Consider the following 17256-nt stretch of genomic DNA (forward strand, 5'->3'; position numbering starts at 1 on the left):
CAACCAATAAGTCATTATGTTGTAGTTTTAAAGAAAAAAATCCAAGAACAGTATTGTCATGGTTTGAAAACCATGGGGAAAATTTACTGGTTTTTATCAGAATCAAACTACATATTATATATAGTAGGGGTTTTTTCCTTTCATGTATTGCTGCAGTTTCTTTGTCTTAATCTATTGGTTCTAACACTACTGTGACAACTTACTGTAATCATATCTACATCCTGGGGCTACCTGGGAAACCATTTTATGTTCGTCTGTCAATAGATCCTAGAGGTTTTTAACTTTGGTTTTATTTTCTAATTTTTTTTCCACTGATTTGTGAAACCTTGTGGTTAAGGCTGCAGCTGGTCCCGGTTTTGCCTCTGGTGACTTGTGAAAACCATCTCATTTTAACTTTACTTTTAAACTTTGGCCTTACAAGCAAATGTAAGTTATATATATTTGTACTGATGATTTATAATCTGCTTTAACAGAAATAAATGTTGGTGGTAGAAACACTGTCTGTGAAAGCTTTCTTTCCCACCCCCATTCAGTTTTCAGCATTAGCCCTTCTCGGTATCTTCGGTGTTACTAGGTGAACATAGATGAGTCCTGCTTGCCGACCTAGAAACTTAGTAATAGTATCTTAACACCTCTCACTTTACACACCATGTTAGGTTACCTTGAACTTCAGGACTGAACTTGCAGATATCCTTGTGACCCATAACTATTTAAAGCTCTAAAATGGAGGGCTTTACTGAAAACGTCAGGTTCGAGGTTTGCATCACTGTATTTTTTCTAACACTGAATATTTACATAAAGACAATAACATTCAAAAGGAAAAAAGGGAAACTCACTGTGTTTTTCTTACCGCTACCACTAAAAGAAGTAGAGATCCTAAGAGCCGTATGAGAAGACTGTGTATTTTCACTCCTGCCTTCACTTCTTCCAGTGAGCTGGTATCTACCCTGGTAGCGTGACTGGTTCTTACTGCATTCCTACGTGCACCATCAGCTTAGACAGAAGGAAAAGTCAGACTTCGTAACCTGAAGGGGAAAAAATGCTCCCTTTGTTTGGCCCGAGCATTTGAGCCTGCCAGCAGTTTCCATTTCCAGGCAGGCACAGTGAGTCTCACAGCAATGTGGTCTAGAAAACCGGGACTTTTTTTCTCTTTACAGATTCTTGCCTGTTTTCAGTATGATATGAATAGTAATGACCAACAGTCCCGATGGTATTTCAGTTGGTAGCAGTGCTTTTTTCAGTTTTCAAAAAGCAAGCAAATATTGTAGACATTTATAACAGGAAAGAAAGCATGTGTAGCTTACAACATCAGTTTTGAATCTTTCACAGTAGTGCCACAAGATCAGCTGAAAAATAGCCCAGTATAGCTACACCCTTTCCCTGCCCTGGAGATCACAGTAAAGGAGACACGACCTTCCCCCAATCCATTGTTTAGGGAAGAAAAAAACACTTGATTCCCAAATCAAAGTAGTAAACATTCAGTTAGGCAGTTGTGTTACTCTATAGAGGGAAAAGCTCAACTTAACAAACAGAAGAAACGTTAAAAGGCCCTGTAGTTAGCTATTACAACCATGACATGTACTTAAAGCAGTGAACCGCATGCCTTCCGCTACCATCCTTACTACCACGGTTGTGCAGCTGAAAGGGGGTCAGAATAAACGCCCACTTAACAGAAGCACCCTCAGGGTCACGGTCCTGCCCATCAGAACACAGGTGGCTGTTACAGCCCTCATGAGCCTTGAGAAAACACTCCCTGGCCACATCATCTACAACCACACAGCTTAAATGAAAGCTGACTACAAAGACTATTAAAATGTTCTGAAAATAGACCCCCTGACATAGTAGGAAGGAATGTTATAGAACTGACTGCTTATTCTTGACACAACCATGATCAGCTTCTAACTCTGCTCCTCAGTAGGTCCACAGACCTTGACCACCCTCTGTCTGCCCCATGTGAACTGAGAGGGCTTCACTAAGACTAGAATTTACAGTCTGTGATTAATCCCTTGTCTCAAAATGCAAAGTCATACTATATACTAAAACACCCTGTGTGTCCCCCAGAAAAAAACCAAAACACTGCGCTGGTCAGAGATGCTAAATGCAAAATTATGTACAAACACAATTAGAAGTTTTCAGGACCATCTTATTGTTCATAAGTATCCAATGATGTCAACTTCAAACCTTACACTCTTCATACCTCGTGAGTTACAGCAGAGGAAGTTTTCCCTAATCAAATGAAAGGGTCTTAATTGCAAAACAAGTTTTTTTTGTCTTTTCTAGCAAGCAGAATCAATCGGACCACAGAAAGACCCACCCCCCAAATAGCTGCATGACTGTCACCTCTCACTCCTTTACTGGACTGCTTCTAGACTTTTCAGTTTGTTCACACCTTAAAGCACTGTGTCCAATCCTGAAGCCATACCTGTGCTGAAAAGAGTGCAATCATTAGGTTAGTGATTCTTATTTTTAGGTGCATCGGAACCGATTTAACTGCATTTAGAGTCCAAACCAGCGAGCGCTGGTGGTGATGGAAAGTGCTCCCCAGGATTACTCATTAGTGCTTTAGTTAAGACCGTTCAGGCCCATCTTCAAACACTTCAGAGATTATTTTTTTTAACAGTACTTCTCTCTCTTGCCTGTATGAAGCAGTGCTCTCTCCCTCTTTCACGCTGGTTTTCTGCCTTCTCTAAAGTCACAGCATCCTTAAATTCCCAATTATCCTGTTCTGTGAGTGACAGCAACTACACTTAAGTGCAGAGATGGATTAGCTACAGCCAGGCATAGGCGGGTGGGGGGAGGAGGGGAAAGGAGTTTGCAATAAACCTGAGGGTGGTGGGTCTCCCACCTTTGAACAGTTACACCCACTACACTCTGTTCAATTCACCCTCTTCAGCTTTCCAGCAGGGCAGAGCTGCCAGAACAGTTTCATGCAGTAGAAGGACAGAGTTCAGACTTGCAGTCTTATCATCGGTCACCTGTGTTTTCATGCGGCCACGGAGGCGCCTGTCACCCGCCGTGCCGCGGAGCGCTGGCCTGCAGGTACCTGTCACCCGCGGTGCCGCGGAGGGCTGGCCTGCGGCTGGTACCGAGCGCAGCTGGCGCAGCAGAAGCTGGAGTAGTACCCATTGCTGCAGAGCTGGGCCTGCAGGATCAGCTCACAGTTGGCGAGGTGTGGCTGGTCCACGCACTCCCTGCTCGGGTCAGCGACGTAATTCACAGTAGCTGCAGCCAAGCAAAAGGTGAAGCAACTGTAAATACACTACCAGGGCATATCCTCAGCTTTCCCTTCCCTCCCAAAAGACACAGCATGTTCCGGCTTTCTTCACCTTGCCAGTTCCAAGATAAACGTTTTAAATTTAGCCCAACATCAAGGATGAGAGAGAAACTGACACCTCTGGTGAGATACAGGAGGAGGATGCCGTTTCTGGGGCTGATGGCCTGAGAAAAGACCACTCTACACCCTCTGTAAAGCCAACTGGATGGTGTCCAGACTCCAAATACGAACCTTGCAGCCAACTATCTGGTCAACCAACCGGCATTTTCGCCTCAGGAAATTAATCAGGCTCCCAGTGCCCCTGGCGGGGTGGCGGTGTTTCCACTGCCCTGCTTTTGTGCCCAAGGAAAGCAAGGCTCTGCAGGTAGCACAGCCCAGAGGCTTCTGCTGCTCCCCAAAGCCCGAGGTCGGCAGCGGATGGGCATATGCACTGGGCAGACCTGTAACAGCAGCCAAGAGACTGGCACTGTGCCGGGAGAAGCCAGGAGGCCAGGCTGTACTCACTGCTCAGCCTGTTCCTCAGCACTTTCACCTCCGTGCTGGCACTGACAGAATTGCTGCTGCTGTAGGCGCTGCATATGTAGGATCCCTCGTCAGCCTCCTGAACGTTGCTTATCATCAGGCTTCCATCCTGGGACAGGTGAATGCGGTGGCCATCTGCCCGCATGGGGACTCCATTCCTGTGGCAAAACACATTTTGTATCACTATTCCCACCCATGGGGCTTGTACTGGCTCTGGCTGAGCCCCACAGCAGCCCTCCCAGTGCTGTGCTTGTACTGGCAGCCAGAAGGGTGCTGCTAACACACCGGTGTTTGGCTGCTGCTGAGCAGCGCTCGCACAGCACCAAGGCTGGCTCTCCAACATCCCCCCATCACCAGCAGGCTGGGGGTGGGCAGGGTCTTGGGAGGGGACAGAGCCAGGACAGCTGACCCAAACTGACCCAAGGGATATTCCATACCATACGACGTCTGCTCAGATACAAAAGCCAAGAGAAAGGAGGAGGAAGCATTTGTTATTTACATTTGCCTTGTGGATCAACTGCTACGCACACTGAAGCCCTGCTTCCTGGGAAGTGGCCGGGTGGCCGAGCATCGCCAGCTGATGGGAAGTGTTGGTTTTCCTTCGCTTTGGCGCACACAGATTTTGCTGTTGCTTCATTAAACTGTCTTTATCTTGACTCACAAGGTTTTACTTTTCTCTTATTTTCTCCCCTCCCTGTTCTGCTGAGGAGGGGAGTGGTAGAGCAGCTTGTGGGCACCTGGCATCCAGCCAAGGTCAACCCACCACAGGGCTAAAGGAGCTCTCTGTGCTCCTTGGGAACTGATGCTCTGTGAAAGGAGTGAATTTTTATAAATTCAGCAGGAAGGAAGAAACTTTCTTTTGCCTTGAGCTGGCTCTACAATTGGGTAGTAACACAAGCCTGTTAGCTCACTATCTGCGTGGGAGGCAGCTAGCTGTGTGCTCTGTATAAAGACATTGCCCTTTCCACTATTACACATTTTTTAGGTTTGAGGAACTAAGACAAAATCCAGGGTGCCTTTCCCACCCTCCAGGTTGTGGTCTGGCAGTGCTTGTTTGGCTGGCATTGATAGCAGCACATATTGCTTGAGGAACATATGGGGTAGCGAGCAATGCACCCTCTTTTCCTCTCCCTTAAAAGTTTGTTTAAAAAAAAAAAGGTTTAAAATACCAGCAAGATTGTGTCTGTTCTGTTCCTCCTGGAATACTCTGTGCCCAGCAGGAAAACTGCCTGAATTATGAACTCCTAGTTACCAAGGAAATGAAATCTGTTTCCCTGAAAAGTGTTTCATTTAGACTCTGAAACTTGCATCATTTTGTTCACTCAAATACCAAACTCATGTGTGGAAGAAAAGCTCTCTTTGTGAGATGGCCCACTTCAGTCCTACCCCTTGGAGCAGAGGGATTTAAACAATTACCAATCCATCTCTCCGGATCCTTTGCAAGAAGGCTCCAAAACAGAACTGATTATTTTCAAATAGGGGAAAAAAACCCCACCAAACACTTACACAAATTCAGAGTTTCCCTGTAAACCATCAGGAGGACACAGCTTTTCCTTTACCTTTATTAACACACTTTAAAATCTCCTGTGCTCCCACTTGACAGTAGAGGGAGAGAACTATTGCAGCAGGAAGGTGGGAGGAGAGTTGCTGTTATTGCACGGACTAAAATGTTTGTTAGGGTTAAGCAGAGAAAGTTTTATAAAGACCAACTAAAGGCCTTCCTCTAGTTACTTATTTTAGTTTTTGCTATTGTAATGTCACTGACTTTCCAGCATGGAGCCCTTATGAACTCCATAAAATCTTAGTTTAACATCTGCTTTCCTCCTCATTCGGCTGGAACATGACCTGTAACCCCCCCACCCCACAGGGATCTTGCCCAGGATTTTTTGGAAACAGCCAAGTTGTTTAGGAAAGGCTGGGTGATGCTAGTGGGGGCTGAGAGCCGTGGATCTCTCCCTTGCCTGGCAGGCATTCTGCATTACTATTTGGAGGGTAACTGATGAGGTTTGGGAAGAGAAGAAAAGGGAAGTTCTGTCTCATTTTTGCTCACCTTGACCACCTTATATTCACGTTGTTGCCAGACACTGCACAGTGAAGCTGAGCAGTCCCTCCCTCAGGTACCGTGATGCTTGGCAGCAGACCAGTGATCTTCAGCTCTCCTAGACCAGAAGCGAAATCATGGCTAGCAGGAAGGCAATGCACGCAGCCCCTGGCAGTAGGAGCGCTCCCTCATGGGAAAAGTCCAACATATGCTGCGAGGAGTTATGAGCCCCTAGGCCTTGAAACAGTATGTTTGGAGCTGCAACGCTGTTGCTATGGGGAACGTGGATTTCCTAAGGGTTTTGGCCTAAGCAAGGACAAGTAGCAGGGGCCTCAAAAAGCTTTTTCCTTCAGCTGGACACAAGGACATCATGTGCACAGAAGAACCAGCTCCTTGGTTCCTCTTGCTCCTATACCCGTTCCACACCAGTGTCCCAGAAACAAGGCCCTGAAGAGTCACTCTTACTGTACTATTAGTCCCTCTTCCCAGCTGCCTGGAGCACCACGCTCTACTACACACACGTGGATTACCATCGGGTAACACAACTCGCTCTTCCCTTGCCCTCAAGCTGCCTGTTAAACATCAGGTGTGAAGCCAAGAGGCACGGCCAGACAAGAAACCCACACTGCCCAGCCCGCCCCGTTTCCCATTGTGTGCACACACTGTGTGTACAGACATGCCATGCATCACCACCGTCACCCATCCAGTACCCAGAGGTCGGAACAGGACCTGGCGCTGGTCCTGGTCACGTCCATTTGAGGCAATGCAGGTAAAGAAGCCAGCGTCTTCAGAGCTGACCCGGCTGATCACCAGGGCCCCATCCGACTGCTGCCTGTGCCTGGGGAACAAAACCAGAAGGGCCCTCAGCCTGTGCCTGGGTCAGGATGGGGCTCCAGCCACCAGAGCTGATGCTGAGCCTCATGCACAACTTTCCAGCAGCACTGAGCAAAGGTTTAGCAGCAGCTCAGTTCAACCTGTAATGCAACCCCTGGTCCTCAAGTCCCAGCACTAGTACTGTAGACTGGAAGAGCTTGCTCCTAGAGCAGGTGTCTGGGGGCAGAGGGTGAGGGGAGCTGCAGGACAGGCAGCACCAGCAGCTGGGGGAGCTCACTGCAGCCACCCTGATCTCTCTCTCTGCTGTGAGCCCCTGCCCTGGCTCACAGACCGGCTGGGTTTTGGTAAGTTTGCTTGCTGTGTGTTCTCTTTCTGCTGACCTTGTAGATGAATACATTTCAGCTTTGGCTCACTTGCAGACCCTTAATCACAGCTGTTCACTTGAGGGTTCAGTGTTCAGACTGTGCTGTGTGAGTGAGGACAGGGCAGTCAAGGAGTACGGCCTGGCCCTAACTAAGGAAGGCGGCTGGCTTAGAGCAGCATGGGCCCTAGCTGCCCGGCCAGCAGCTCCATTCTCTCAGGGAGGAGACGCGGGAGGCAAGGCAAGGAGGAGGCTCTCCTCCACTTGAACCTGCCTGGGGTATGATGGAGCCACTTGGGAGCTCACCTGGGAGAGGAGAGGGGCTGCCCATCTTTCTGCCACTCAATGGTAAGAGCTGGTGATGCTTCCACTGTGCAGGGCAGTCTGACTCTCTCCCCGACGTTGGCCTCCACTACTGAGGGCTCACTCTTATCCATTCTCAATCTGCAGAGTTCACAAGCACAGCAAAAGATGCAGAAACTTCCCTGTTCAGCATTTGCCTTCAGCACAAGGCTTTTTTTAATCACAATCCTTATTTTTCACCTCCAACAGGGAAGGGCGGTCTCTGTGCTCCCATCAGAGCTCTGATACTTGCCCTTACCAACATTCACTCACAACACGAAGAAAAGAGCAGCCTCCATCAAATCCCGCTGCAGCTCAGCACAGCTTGGTGCTGCACTCCTGCCAGCCAGCTTAACCCTTTAGAGACAGCAACCGTGTTTCTTATAGCATCCCTCTGGATAACAGCTTAGGAAGCATTAACAACATGAGCACATGGCAAATAGTAAAAGTCCTGAACAGGGCACCAAGCAAGCTTCTCCCAAGGTGCTAATCTGGCACACAAAAACGAGCAGCTACTTTCTGGGGTGTGAAGTGCTCTTTAAAACCGCCCAGCTGCACGCAAGGCTCAGGAACTGGCCATCCACTTCATGCAGTAGAAAGGTGGAGGTCAGGCTCTCACACCACCTGTCCCCTCGTGCTCTTTGCTCTCACAACTACAGCTGAACCCCGTTTGAGAAGGGAACTAAACCACCATGTTCCCAGAGTCAAATAAAACATCATCTCTCCCACCCCCATTCTCTGACCTGAATTCTTGATCTCAAAAAACAAAGCCAAAGAGCCTCAATGCTCTTAATTCAATGAATCTGAATCACTTCTTTCTGCTCTTAGGCAGAAGCAGCTAAGGAGCTTGCTGAGGAGTTCAGCAAATTGGCTGGGTTTTAGGTTGTAAACTCAAAAGAAAAGAGGGATCAGATCATGGTCCCATTTAATCTGAAGCCCCAACACGCTGCATTTAAGGCAAAAATACTCTCTAACCTTTGATATCTGTGGGGCATAGAAGCACCAGAAAACCAGGCAAGAAGCTGCAAAACATGCCACCCAGTACATGAGGAGTTAGTTCTGAGTCAAACTGGTTTGTTCACAAAATATTTAAAATAAACGGGTGGGGGCTAAATTAACCGGAGCTTTTTTAAAATACGTGTCTATTCTGTGCTAGTTAAGCAGTTCCTATTTGGTCTGATTTTTTCCAGAACAAGTTTCTCTTTCTGCCTACGTTGACTTGAACAGCTAAGGATGCTGCCCCTGCTATTTCTACTTTTGTTTGAACCTCGCTCCTTTGCTGTCAGTCTCTCTATGCGTCTTTGCTCAGAATATGCTTCTTTCAAAAGACCCTCGGGGAGGACAGAAGACAGCTTGTGAGTGAGATCTTTTCCTGTTACCATTGTCAGCAGTTCAGTACTGCTTGCTTCCCAACCGTGCCCCAGAACAGCTGACCCAGGACCTTTCCAATCTTCGCTTTTCTACATGAAGAGATGCCATATGGTTCATCAGCTGGGCATGGTGGACAAACTGTTGCTGTATGCGAACTTACCTGTATGTGAATTGTTGCTGCACAGAGGAACCAGCTGCCTGCACAACCTTCCTGCCTCTGGATAGCTCTCGATGCTGCTGATTTTCCTTGTGAAGGACCCGACCTCTCTCACCCTCTGCCAGAACAGTTCTCTGATACTCTATTCAAAATAAAATGCCATATGTGAATAAAAGGACACTTCTTACTGTGACCTCTTGCATGGGGTTTCTATGAGCTTGGGAGAGCTTGCTGAACGGGAGCCAAGGAGCCCTTCAGCCATCTGTTTTCTGGCTGACTAGTGCGGTAAGCCTGCCCTGTCTACTAATGAGAGTCACAGACCTGCAGGCAAGCAATTTTAGGCTCCTTTCTCTCCTCTGTCAGTGAACATGTTGCAGCATCCCTCAGGCCGCAATGCCTTCTGCCCCATGTGCCATGGCTGTGACAAAGCACACTTCAGAGATTGAAGGCTACAGGGTGCCTTGCTGGCCCATCTTTTGAGATTAGTCTTTCTTTTTTTGTTTGTTTGTTGCTTAAATAAGGCACATTTTTCAGAAAAGAGAATAGTTTGTTACTCAGCAGGAGTTTGGGCAAAACACAAACCATAAATGCACCAGCACAGACAACTATGGCAGGCTGGTCACTATATAGCATGAGATGGAGAGCCCAGGAAACAGCAGAAAACCCTTCTTCTGGAGTCTTTGTTCCAGGATTAGGAGGCAGCTAATGGCTCTCAGGGAGGAAGACATGCTCATTGTGCTGGAAACAAGGGAGGTTACAGGCAAGCCACAATTCCAGTTATGGGGTGGCACTGCAGGGGAGGAAGTGCTTTAGGGTTAAGGCTTTACCATGATGTAACACCAAAAGCAGCCCTGCTGCTCCACACAACGTCTTGGCATCCCTACAGTGGAAGAGACCAGCTATTGTGACTAAGTCTTGGGACACCACTGCCACAGAGGGTCCTAGCCCTGTGCCACCTCTTTGGTCTTAAGTGGAAGACAAGTCACCTATGATCTGTAACTGAATCTGTCGTCTCTCTGTCCTCCCGTCAGAAATGAGGCATGTGTAAGTTCCAGCATCCTCGGGCTTGACGTGGCTGATCACTAAGGAGCTGTCAGACTGGTAGGTGTGCCTGCAACAGGAGCAAGGATTAACTGCCTCTGCCTAGCCACAGACAGCAACCGGCCAAGGCAGAGCAACCCTTCGTGCTGATGTTACATAAACCATCACCATGCAGTGCCTTCCCCAGCTTAGAAAAAACAAATCCCTGTTTACCACAGAAGGGTCACGGGCAGGGAAAATAAATGCAGCAGAAAGGACATCAGGAACAGAGAGGAAACTGAGATGGGAAAACAGGGAACTGCTTTCAGCAACCCTCTCCCATGAGAAGGCAAACTGCCCTCCCAGGCAGGACCTTGAGCCACAGCAGTCATCTGCAAATAGAAAAGCATAACTGGGCTTTTCTTAACTGTGATTTTCATAACACAAAGTGACTGTCTGGCTCCAAACTGTTGCTGGAAACAGACTTCCCAGGAAAAACAGGCTTTAAAAGCAGTTATAAAAAATTATATCTTAGATGGAACTGCCAGAAACTTCCAGCCAGAGGATCTCTGAGTTACTTGGCTATAAGCTTCACCCTGGACTACTGACTTAGTGCTGCCCCAAGATTAATCCAACAGAGACAACATTTTTCTGTATCACTACCCACATGTCAGCTTCTACCAGCACCTTGTTGTGGGACCGCACCTGTTCTGCCCCATAACACTAGCCAGTTTCTGCTGTGCACAGACCTGGCGGACAGCACATGCTCTTAGGTCCATACATGGGCTTGGCTTTTGGGGGCTTTTTTTTTTTTTTTTTTTTTTGGTGGGGTTTGTTGGTTTTGGTTTTTTGGTGGGTTTTTTTGTTTGTTTTTTTTTTTTAAAGAATGTTAACAGTAGAATTACAAAGAAAGCAGGCAAGCATATTTGACACTCTGCCCAGCAAGGACTCCATCTGCTCTACAGTGATGGGAGCAGAGCTCACCTGTCAGAGGAGACTGGCCGGCCATCCTTCACCCACTCCACTCTGGAGAAGGGGGACATGCCTGTCTTGCAGACCAGCTGGAGGTTTTGTCCCACGACTGCTGTCACAAGAGAAGGCTTGGCTTCCTCCAGGATGGTTCTGAAAGAGATAGCGATTCCTTTCAGAACCTCTCTCAGGGACCTCTGCTGCCCTCCTTTTCTCTGGGTCCTCTAATGTGACTCTGGTTGAGTCACACACACCCACACCCAGGGCAAAGCAGGACCAGCTGCCCTTTCAGCTCTGAGCAGGTGCACCAGGCAACATGTGGGGAGCCCTCTCCTATATGGCAAAGGCTGCACCAGACAGACTGAATGCTACAATATCTCCAGGAAGAGAGTGAGTCCTCTCTTCTGAAGGAACTAGGTTTAACTCACCAGACAGACACAGATCCAGTGCAGACACATTTAGGTCCAGCTCTAAGCACGCCTGATTTTCAGGGTGGCACTGTCTGGATTCTGACCCAAACTCTGCATCTTGAAAGTCTTCCTAGAACAACTCACTGCTGTTCCACGCAGAGCTCAGATAAAGGCTCTGAAGTCAGAAAGCCAGCTAGATTTGCTGGTCAGAACAAGAAAAACACCTACGGATTCCCATTTAAAGTGTAAGAATACTTCCCAGACAAAGACCCTAGGATCCTGCAGTCTTTTCAGACACCATATTTCTCTAGTGCTGTCAGAGAGCAGCAAGAATGCAAGGAAAGAGGCAGCAGATAACTCCAGGGCCTGAATAACTTGATTTACCAAAAGGCCAACATGTATAGCAAATCCATTGCATGGTATTCCCACCTAGCTGGTCCCAGCAGGGGCAACACTTTCACTCCAGAGGAAGCTGCACAGTAAGATGGCAGAAGGGGTGGGGGGCATCAGGAATCATCACCTGTGCAGAGCCTGTGCTGGAAACAAGTCTGCAGGTGCCTGGTGCTCAAATCCCTCCGTCAGGGAAACACCTGCTCCAAAAGCCTTGTGCCACTGCGTGCCTTCATGGGGCAGCAACTGCTGGCTGCTGCTACTCTGCCTTGGCACTGCTGTTTCCCGCAAGTGCAGGTGGCTCAGGCTGTCCAGTCTGCTTTGCTGGGTGCCCCGGTGCTGGCTCTCCTGCACACCAGTCCTTGCCAAAGACTCTGGCAACACCTCACTTCTCCAGCTGTGCTGTCTGTGTCTGTCTTGTGTGGGGAGTGAAGCCCCGTAGGCTCTTCCTTCTTGGCTGTGACTTGCAGACTCTCTTGGGGGTGGCTGCTGCTGACCCTGAGTATCCCCTGTATGAGAGTGGGAGCCAGCGTGCTGGCGTTGCAGCGTTCCTGTGCCAGAAGAGGGCTGGTGCTCCAGAGAACCGATGCTCACAGAATTGTGGCACGCTCCAATGCACTCCTCCTCTGAGACAAAGCTGTTTTTATTGCCGTGACAGCCACCATACCAAAACCGGTTGCACTTGCCAACGGCAGTGACGAAGTACCAGCGAGTGGTCCAGTTCGTGCAGGGGCCATGGGCACTGGGTAGCAGGCATATGACAGGATACGCTACCAAAAAGAGCAGAGCAGAAGGAGATGTGAGGGTCATGAAGCACAAAGCTCCAGGTGCTTCAAGCCATCTACCTAGGCGACCTGATGGCCCTGTGGGCTGAGGGCAGGTGACAAAGTAGGACACCCGAGTTTTGCACCCACTCTGCTTCAAAACTGGGCAGCTGCTCACAGGTTTCTTTCTGCCCCAGTTTTGCCACTGGTGGAGGGAGAACCAACCTCAGAGACATTTCTGAATCTAGATACTAGACAGATGCTTTACAGCCTTTCTCAGGGAATTGTGCAGCTGCAAGTTTGGCTCTGGGGCTTCCTCTCCTGCAAGGGGCATGTGGCTGCCATTTGCACATTTCCAGTCCACAAAGCAAGTGGATTAGACCCAGTTGTGAAGCTTCACATGTTATAGAACACCCTCCCACATGTCGATATAAAGAGAAGCACAGCCTAATGTTTCTACAAACCCAGCCCTGTGCTCTGAGTCACAGGTATCACAGTTTGCCACATGCTGACAAACACTGGATGCAGGGCTGTTACTGAGGGGTCCTTTGCCAAACTGTGGCTGAGCAGAGAGGACCCAGAGAGCTTCCCCTTGCCCCTCACAGGCTGCCCAGGGCAGCCTCACAGACTGGCTACCAACCAATCTCCGTGCGGTAGCAGAAGGGCAAGGCAATGCAGCAGCAATGTGCCTGCGGAGGATACAGCTGGAAGCTAAAGGAGCAGAGATGCTTTTGCCCAGCAGTTCTAGTGCCCTCATAGTACAGCAGGCACTGTCTTGAACTCTGCTAGCTGAAAGCTTCCTTGCAGCCCTGAGCAACACCTCCACCCTTAGCAGTAGCTCTCATTCCACCTCTGTCCATGGACTGTCCAAAGGCTGAGTATGGCCCTGATTCCTCAGGGGCCCTACTTCTCCTAAACCCAGGTAACTGCTTTGGAGCACTCCAGGCTGCATCAGAGTATCCTCTTGGGAGCAAACACCTCCCCCAGAAGTTCTACAGGCTGACAGAGATCACACAAACACACTTCTGTCCAACTATCAGGAGACAACAAGAATTTCTGCGGTAGCTCACAGAGCCGAACCATCTGGCTGCTTTCCTACACTCCCTCCAAGCTTCCCCTGCCCCAGCCACCCGGCAGATTTTCTTCCCAAAGAGATAATTTACTGCATTTTACAGAGAACAGAGCCTCTACACAGGAAGCTTCCATACACTGCTGGATTCTGTAGGAACCTTCCTACATTTCTAAATCATGAAGCTGAAGTATCACTTACGGTAGTTGGGCCTATTGAGACATCCTTCCCCTTGAGGGCCTGAAGCTGAAGCGACATTGTCAAAACAGCAGCCGTACACGGAACTGCGGCACTCACCCGAGGGGTGCTGCTGGGACAAGGCTTGGCTTGCCTTAAAGACAGGAATTGAAAGCCAAAAGTTATTATGCGTACACGAGGACAGTAGCACATGCAAGGCGCCATGTCCAAGCTGTTGGCTGCAGAAGGCCAGCTGTTAGAGGAACTTCTGTTTGTTTGCTTGCCTCCTAGAGGCTTGCATGCTGCGAAGGGGTGGGCTGCCCAGCATGCTGGCTCCACCAAGCACCTCAAGCTATGAGAGGAATTACCTCCCTGACTATTATTTTGCCCTCAATTAATCTGCAGAGTTGAGAAACAAAGGCAATTAATTGTGACCACGTTTTTCCCATTTTTCCCCTAGAGATTGGAAGGCAAGTTTCTGACCAAGAGAAATCTGATTACTCAGGATTATTTAATCAGTTCTACACAGGACGGCCTTCCACTTCTCAGACATCTCCCAACCACCCACTCTGTCCCCTGCTTCTGCTTACAGAGGATCACAGGTGCATGCCCCATACTCCATATGAACAAAGTGGGCCAAAGGGCTTGACACCGTGCCTGGAGTATTGATTCTCCAGCATTACTGGCAGAGATGAAGTACAACAGAAACCCACAATGAGTATCACCGGAGTCAAATCTGAATCTTCATATCTGATGGACTCCTAAATGCAAAGAGGTTTTGTACTTACTGTTAGAGTGGCTGCAGCGGGCTGATTTCTGCTCACTTGAATGTCACGGTAATTTTGTGGGCATCCCATGTTGTTTGGACCCTGGGCAGCCGATACTCCATCAGGACAGCATCCATACCTACAGACAAAAGGGCTGCAGTAGTACCTGACCTGCCTGGCTCAACAGGCACAGGCTGTAAATTTCAGTAAGCCCCCAGGAAAGGCAATACCTCCCTGCTCAGGACTATCTACTTCCAGCTACCTGTTTTGGTGGCAGGTGCTGAAGGGGCAACCTCTCCCCAGAGGGCCCGAAGCCAGAGTGTGCCCGTCTGGACAGCAGCCATGCGGGCTTTGATGACAGTCCTGAGAGCCAGTCCCTGCAGCGGGGTGCTGAGAGGAGCTGAGCTGATGAGAACCCGATGAGCGTGACGGTGATTCCCAGCGAACAGTCAACAAGTTGATTCCACGGTCCTTGGTGGATGGGGTGTGGTGATTCCCAGAGGTACTATGGATCATGGAGCTCCCAGGGAACATCCTTTCATCACCAGAATCCAGGGGCAGAACTCCTTAAAGCATGCAGGTAAGCATCAAAATCTGGTCAGGTTTCCTCATCTCTGCTCTCTTTTACCTTCCCAAGGCTACAGGGCAGGCTTTTCTGCATCAGGGTTTCACCTGAGTGTGTGTCTTTTCGCCCACTCTTCTGGATTTGGGTGTCCTGTGGTTCTTTGCTCACTGCCCTGACCATTCTTTCTGCTCTCCCGTAAGAACATTCTGCCACACTACCGTGGTACACTCACATCATCCTTTCTTCTTCCTGTGATCTGCATTGGGCAGCATTTCTCTCAGCCAACACCCAAGTCATGCTGCCAGAACCTGGGATCTATACATGGTACAGAGTCTTCTACATGGACAGATTCAAATACTGCTCACTACTATTGGTGTAAAAGAACCTACACTTTGTCCCTGGCTCGATGAATTTCTAGAAGCCCATGAAAAGAATGAGAAATGAAGAAAAGGAGGAACCTTCCCCTGCCACATCCTATTTCAAGTCCACCATCATCAAAAACCCAAACTAACAAAATCCTTCCAAACCTGTGGCAGGGCTGTTTGGGTTGTAACGTGTCAGCAAGGATTGGCGGGTGACATCATATCCCATAGTGTCCTGCATACTGGGGACCTCTGGAAAGACACATACACAAAATGAGTGCAGTTCATTCAGCCCTATGTTCCAATAATTGCAAATGCATCCAGGAGTCAACAGGAGACTAAAGTTGATGAAAATGTTTCTCTCTTCCTCGAACAGCTGCTAGGCAGCCATTGGATTCAATTGGACTGTCAGGACAGCAACCTGTGATGGGCAAGCAGACAAAAGTCAGCATTTCAGCACTGGCAAGAAGACTAGACACAGACAGCAAGCAAAACCTTCTGATCAATTGTGCCTCCTCTACAGCTGGTCCACAGAGGAATGAGGGTTGGCTATAGTTTTTAGCTACTGAGCCTGCCCAGGTTGTCATCCTTCTTGACTGGGAGTGCTGGGGTCAGTCTGCAGCGCACACTGGGACAGAGCCATCATGGAATACTGAATTAAAGATGGACACACACCGATGTTGTTCCCAAGCCTGTTACATACATTTCAAACAGCACAGCTACTGGGACCCTGGAGATGACATGGTTACGTGCACAAAACATAAACACGCAGGATGGAGACAGGCAGGCAAAAAGCAGAGAACGTAAGATGGTACAGAGCTGGGAATTTCTACTCCTAAACAAAAGCATCTTAGGAGAAGCAGCAACACCACTCACGCTGTGGCAGGTAGCAGGGCTGCATGTTGCAGCTACCCAGGGTGGCTGGTTTCTGTGGCTGGATGGCTTTGCATGTCTCAAGACTGTAGAATCTGGAGTCGCCGTCAGCACAGATGACTTGGCGTGTCCGAATGCCTGAATTGCAGCTCTTTGAACACTTAGGCACAGAGACAAGGCAAGTGAGCAGGCAGCAGAGGCTGAACGCAGAAACCCCACAGATCCGAACTGTGAAACAGCTGCATGATTAGCTGCAGGCTGAGCACAGCTTCCTCCACCAAGACAAAGCAAACAATATTTCATCTGGATTCATCTGAACAATCAGAAAACCATACTTTAAACCATTTTACAGAGTGGTGCACCCAGCCCTGAAGCATTAGGCTCTGAGCCATGCTCAGCCTGTAACATCCAGATGAGCTGCTGTTAACCACAGTGGCATGGCAGGGAGCTGGAGCAAATTGTTTCAGCCTGGCCTGAAGTCAACTCAATACTACGGGGGTCCACCAGCTGTGAGAGGGTCAGTTTTGAACTACGCATTCAAGAACAACAGTTTACTATGGGAAAGCAAACGGGTGGCTTTCTTGTAAGCAGCTAACTGGAATTCCTCTCACTGGAAGTTGCAGACGAAAAGGGAATAATGAGCAGTAACTCAAGGGAGGGGAGAGGATGAGGTATCTTTGTAACACCAGCTCGTGGCAAGCTTTACAAACATTGGGAGAGTATTTCTCTCTCTTACTCAGATGCAGGTGGGAGTCCTTCTGATATCAAAAAGTCAGGGGCTAGGAAAGATCAGATTAAGGTATGCAGCATCTTTTGCTGTTATTAAAACTTGGCCCACATCTCATGAAGAACCAGATGTAACATGTTTTAACTCAGAACAAGCTGGTCTGACTAGCACAGAAGGGAAAAAAGCATGTTTGGAAGTCACCTGATGCATTGCATCTACCCCTAATTCCTCCCCACGGCACTTTTCCCAGGTTGAAAACAG

At 48.7% G+C, this 17256-nt stretch overlaps 1 protein-coding gene across 4 annotated transcripts in view; it reads right to left on the reverse strand.

The window, feature by feature from the left end:
• Positions 1-138: 138 nt before the first annotated feature.
• PAPLN (papilin, proteoglycan like sulfated glycoprotein) overlaps positions 139-17256 on the reverse strand; it is a 55213-nt gene continuing 38095 nt past the window's right edge. For 3 of the 4 annotated variants that reach the window (XM_037396042.1, XM_037396041.1, XM_037396044.1), the window contains 14 exons: positions 16272-16428; positions 15561-15647; positions 14731-15034; positions 14490-14607; positions 13726-13855; positions 11822-12461; positions 10907-11044; positions 9889-10013; positions 8906-9044; positions 7339-7476; positions 6548-6675; positions 5847-5955; positions 3779-3954; positions 139-3222 (listed from right to left, as the gene is read on the reverse strand). In XM_037396042.1, coding sequence (XP_037251939.1) covers positions 3047-3222; positions 3779-3954; positions 5847-5955; positions 6548-6675; positions 7339-7476; positions 8906-9044; positions 9889-10013; positions 10907-11044; positions 11822-12461; positions 13726-13855; positions 14490-14607; positions 14731-15034; positions 15561-15647; positions 16272-16428 — 2565 coding nt within the window. In that variant the 3' untranslated portion in view covers positions 139-3046. The remainder of the gene's footprint in view (positions 3223-3778; positions 3955-5846; positions 5956-6547; positions 6676-7338; positions 7477-8905; positions 9045-9888; positions 10014-10906; positions 11045-11821; positions 12462-13725; positions 13856-14489; positions 14608-14730; positions 15035-15560; positions 15648-16271; positions 16429-17256) is intronic. The other variant, XM_037396043.1, reaches the window with a different exon arrangement.

The sequence above is a fragment of the Falco rusticolus genome, chromosome 7 (genome assembly GCF_015220075.1).
Source record: "Falco rusticolus isolate bFalRus1 chromosome 7, bFalRus1.pri, whole genome shotgun sequence".
In the NCBI taxonomy this organism is placed as follows: domain Eukaryota; kingdom Metazoa; phylum Chordata; class Aves; order Falconiformes; family Falconidae; genus Falco; species Falco rusticolus.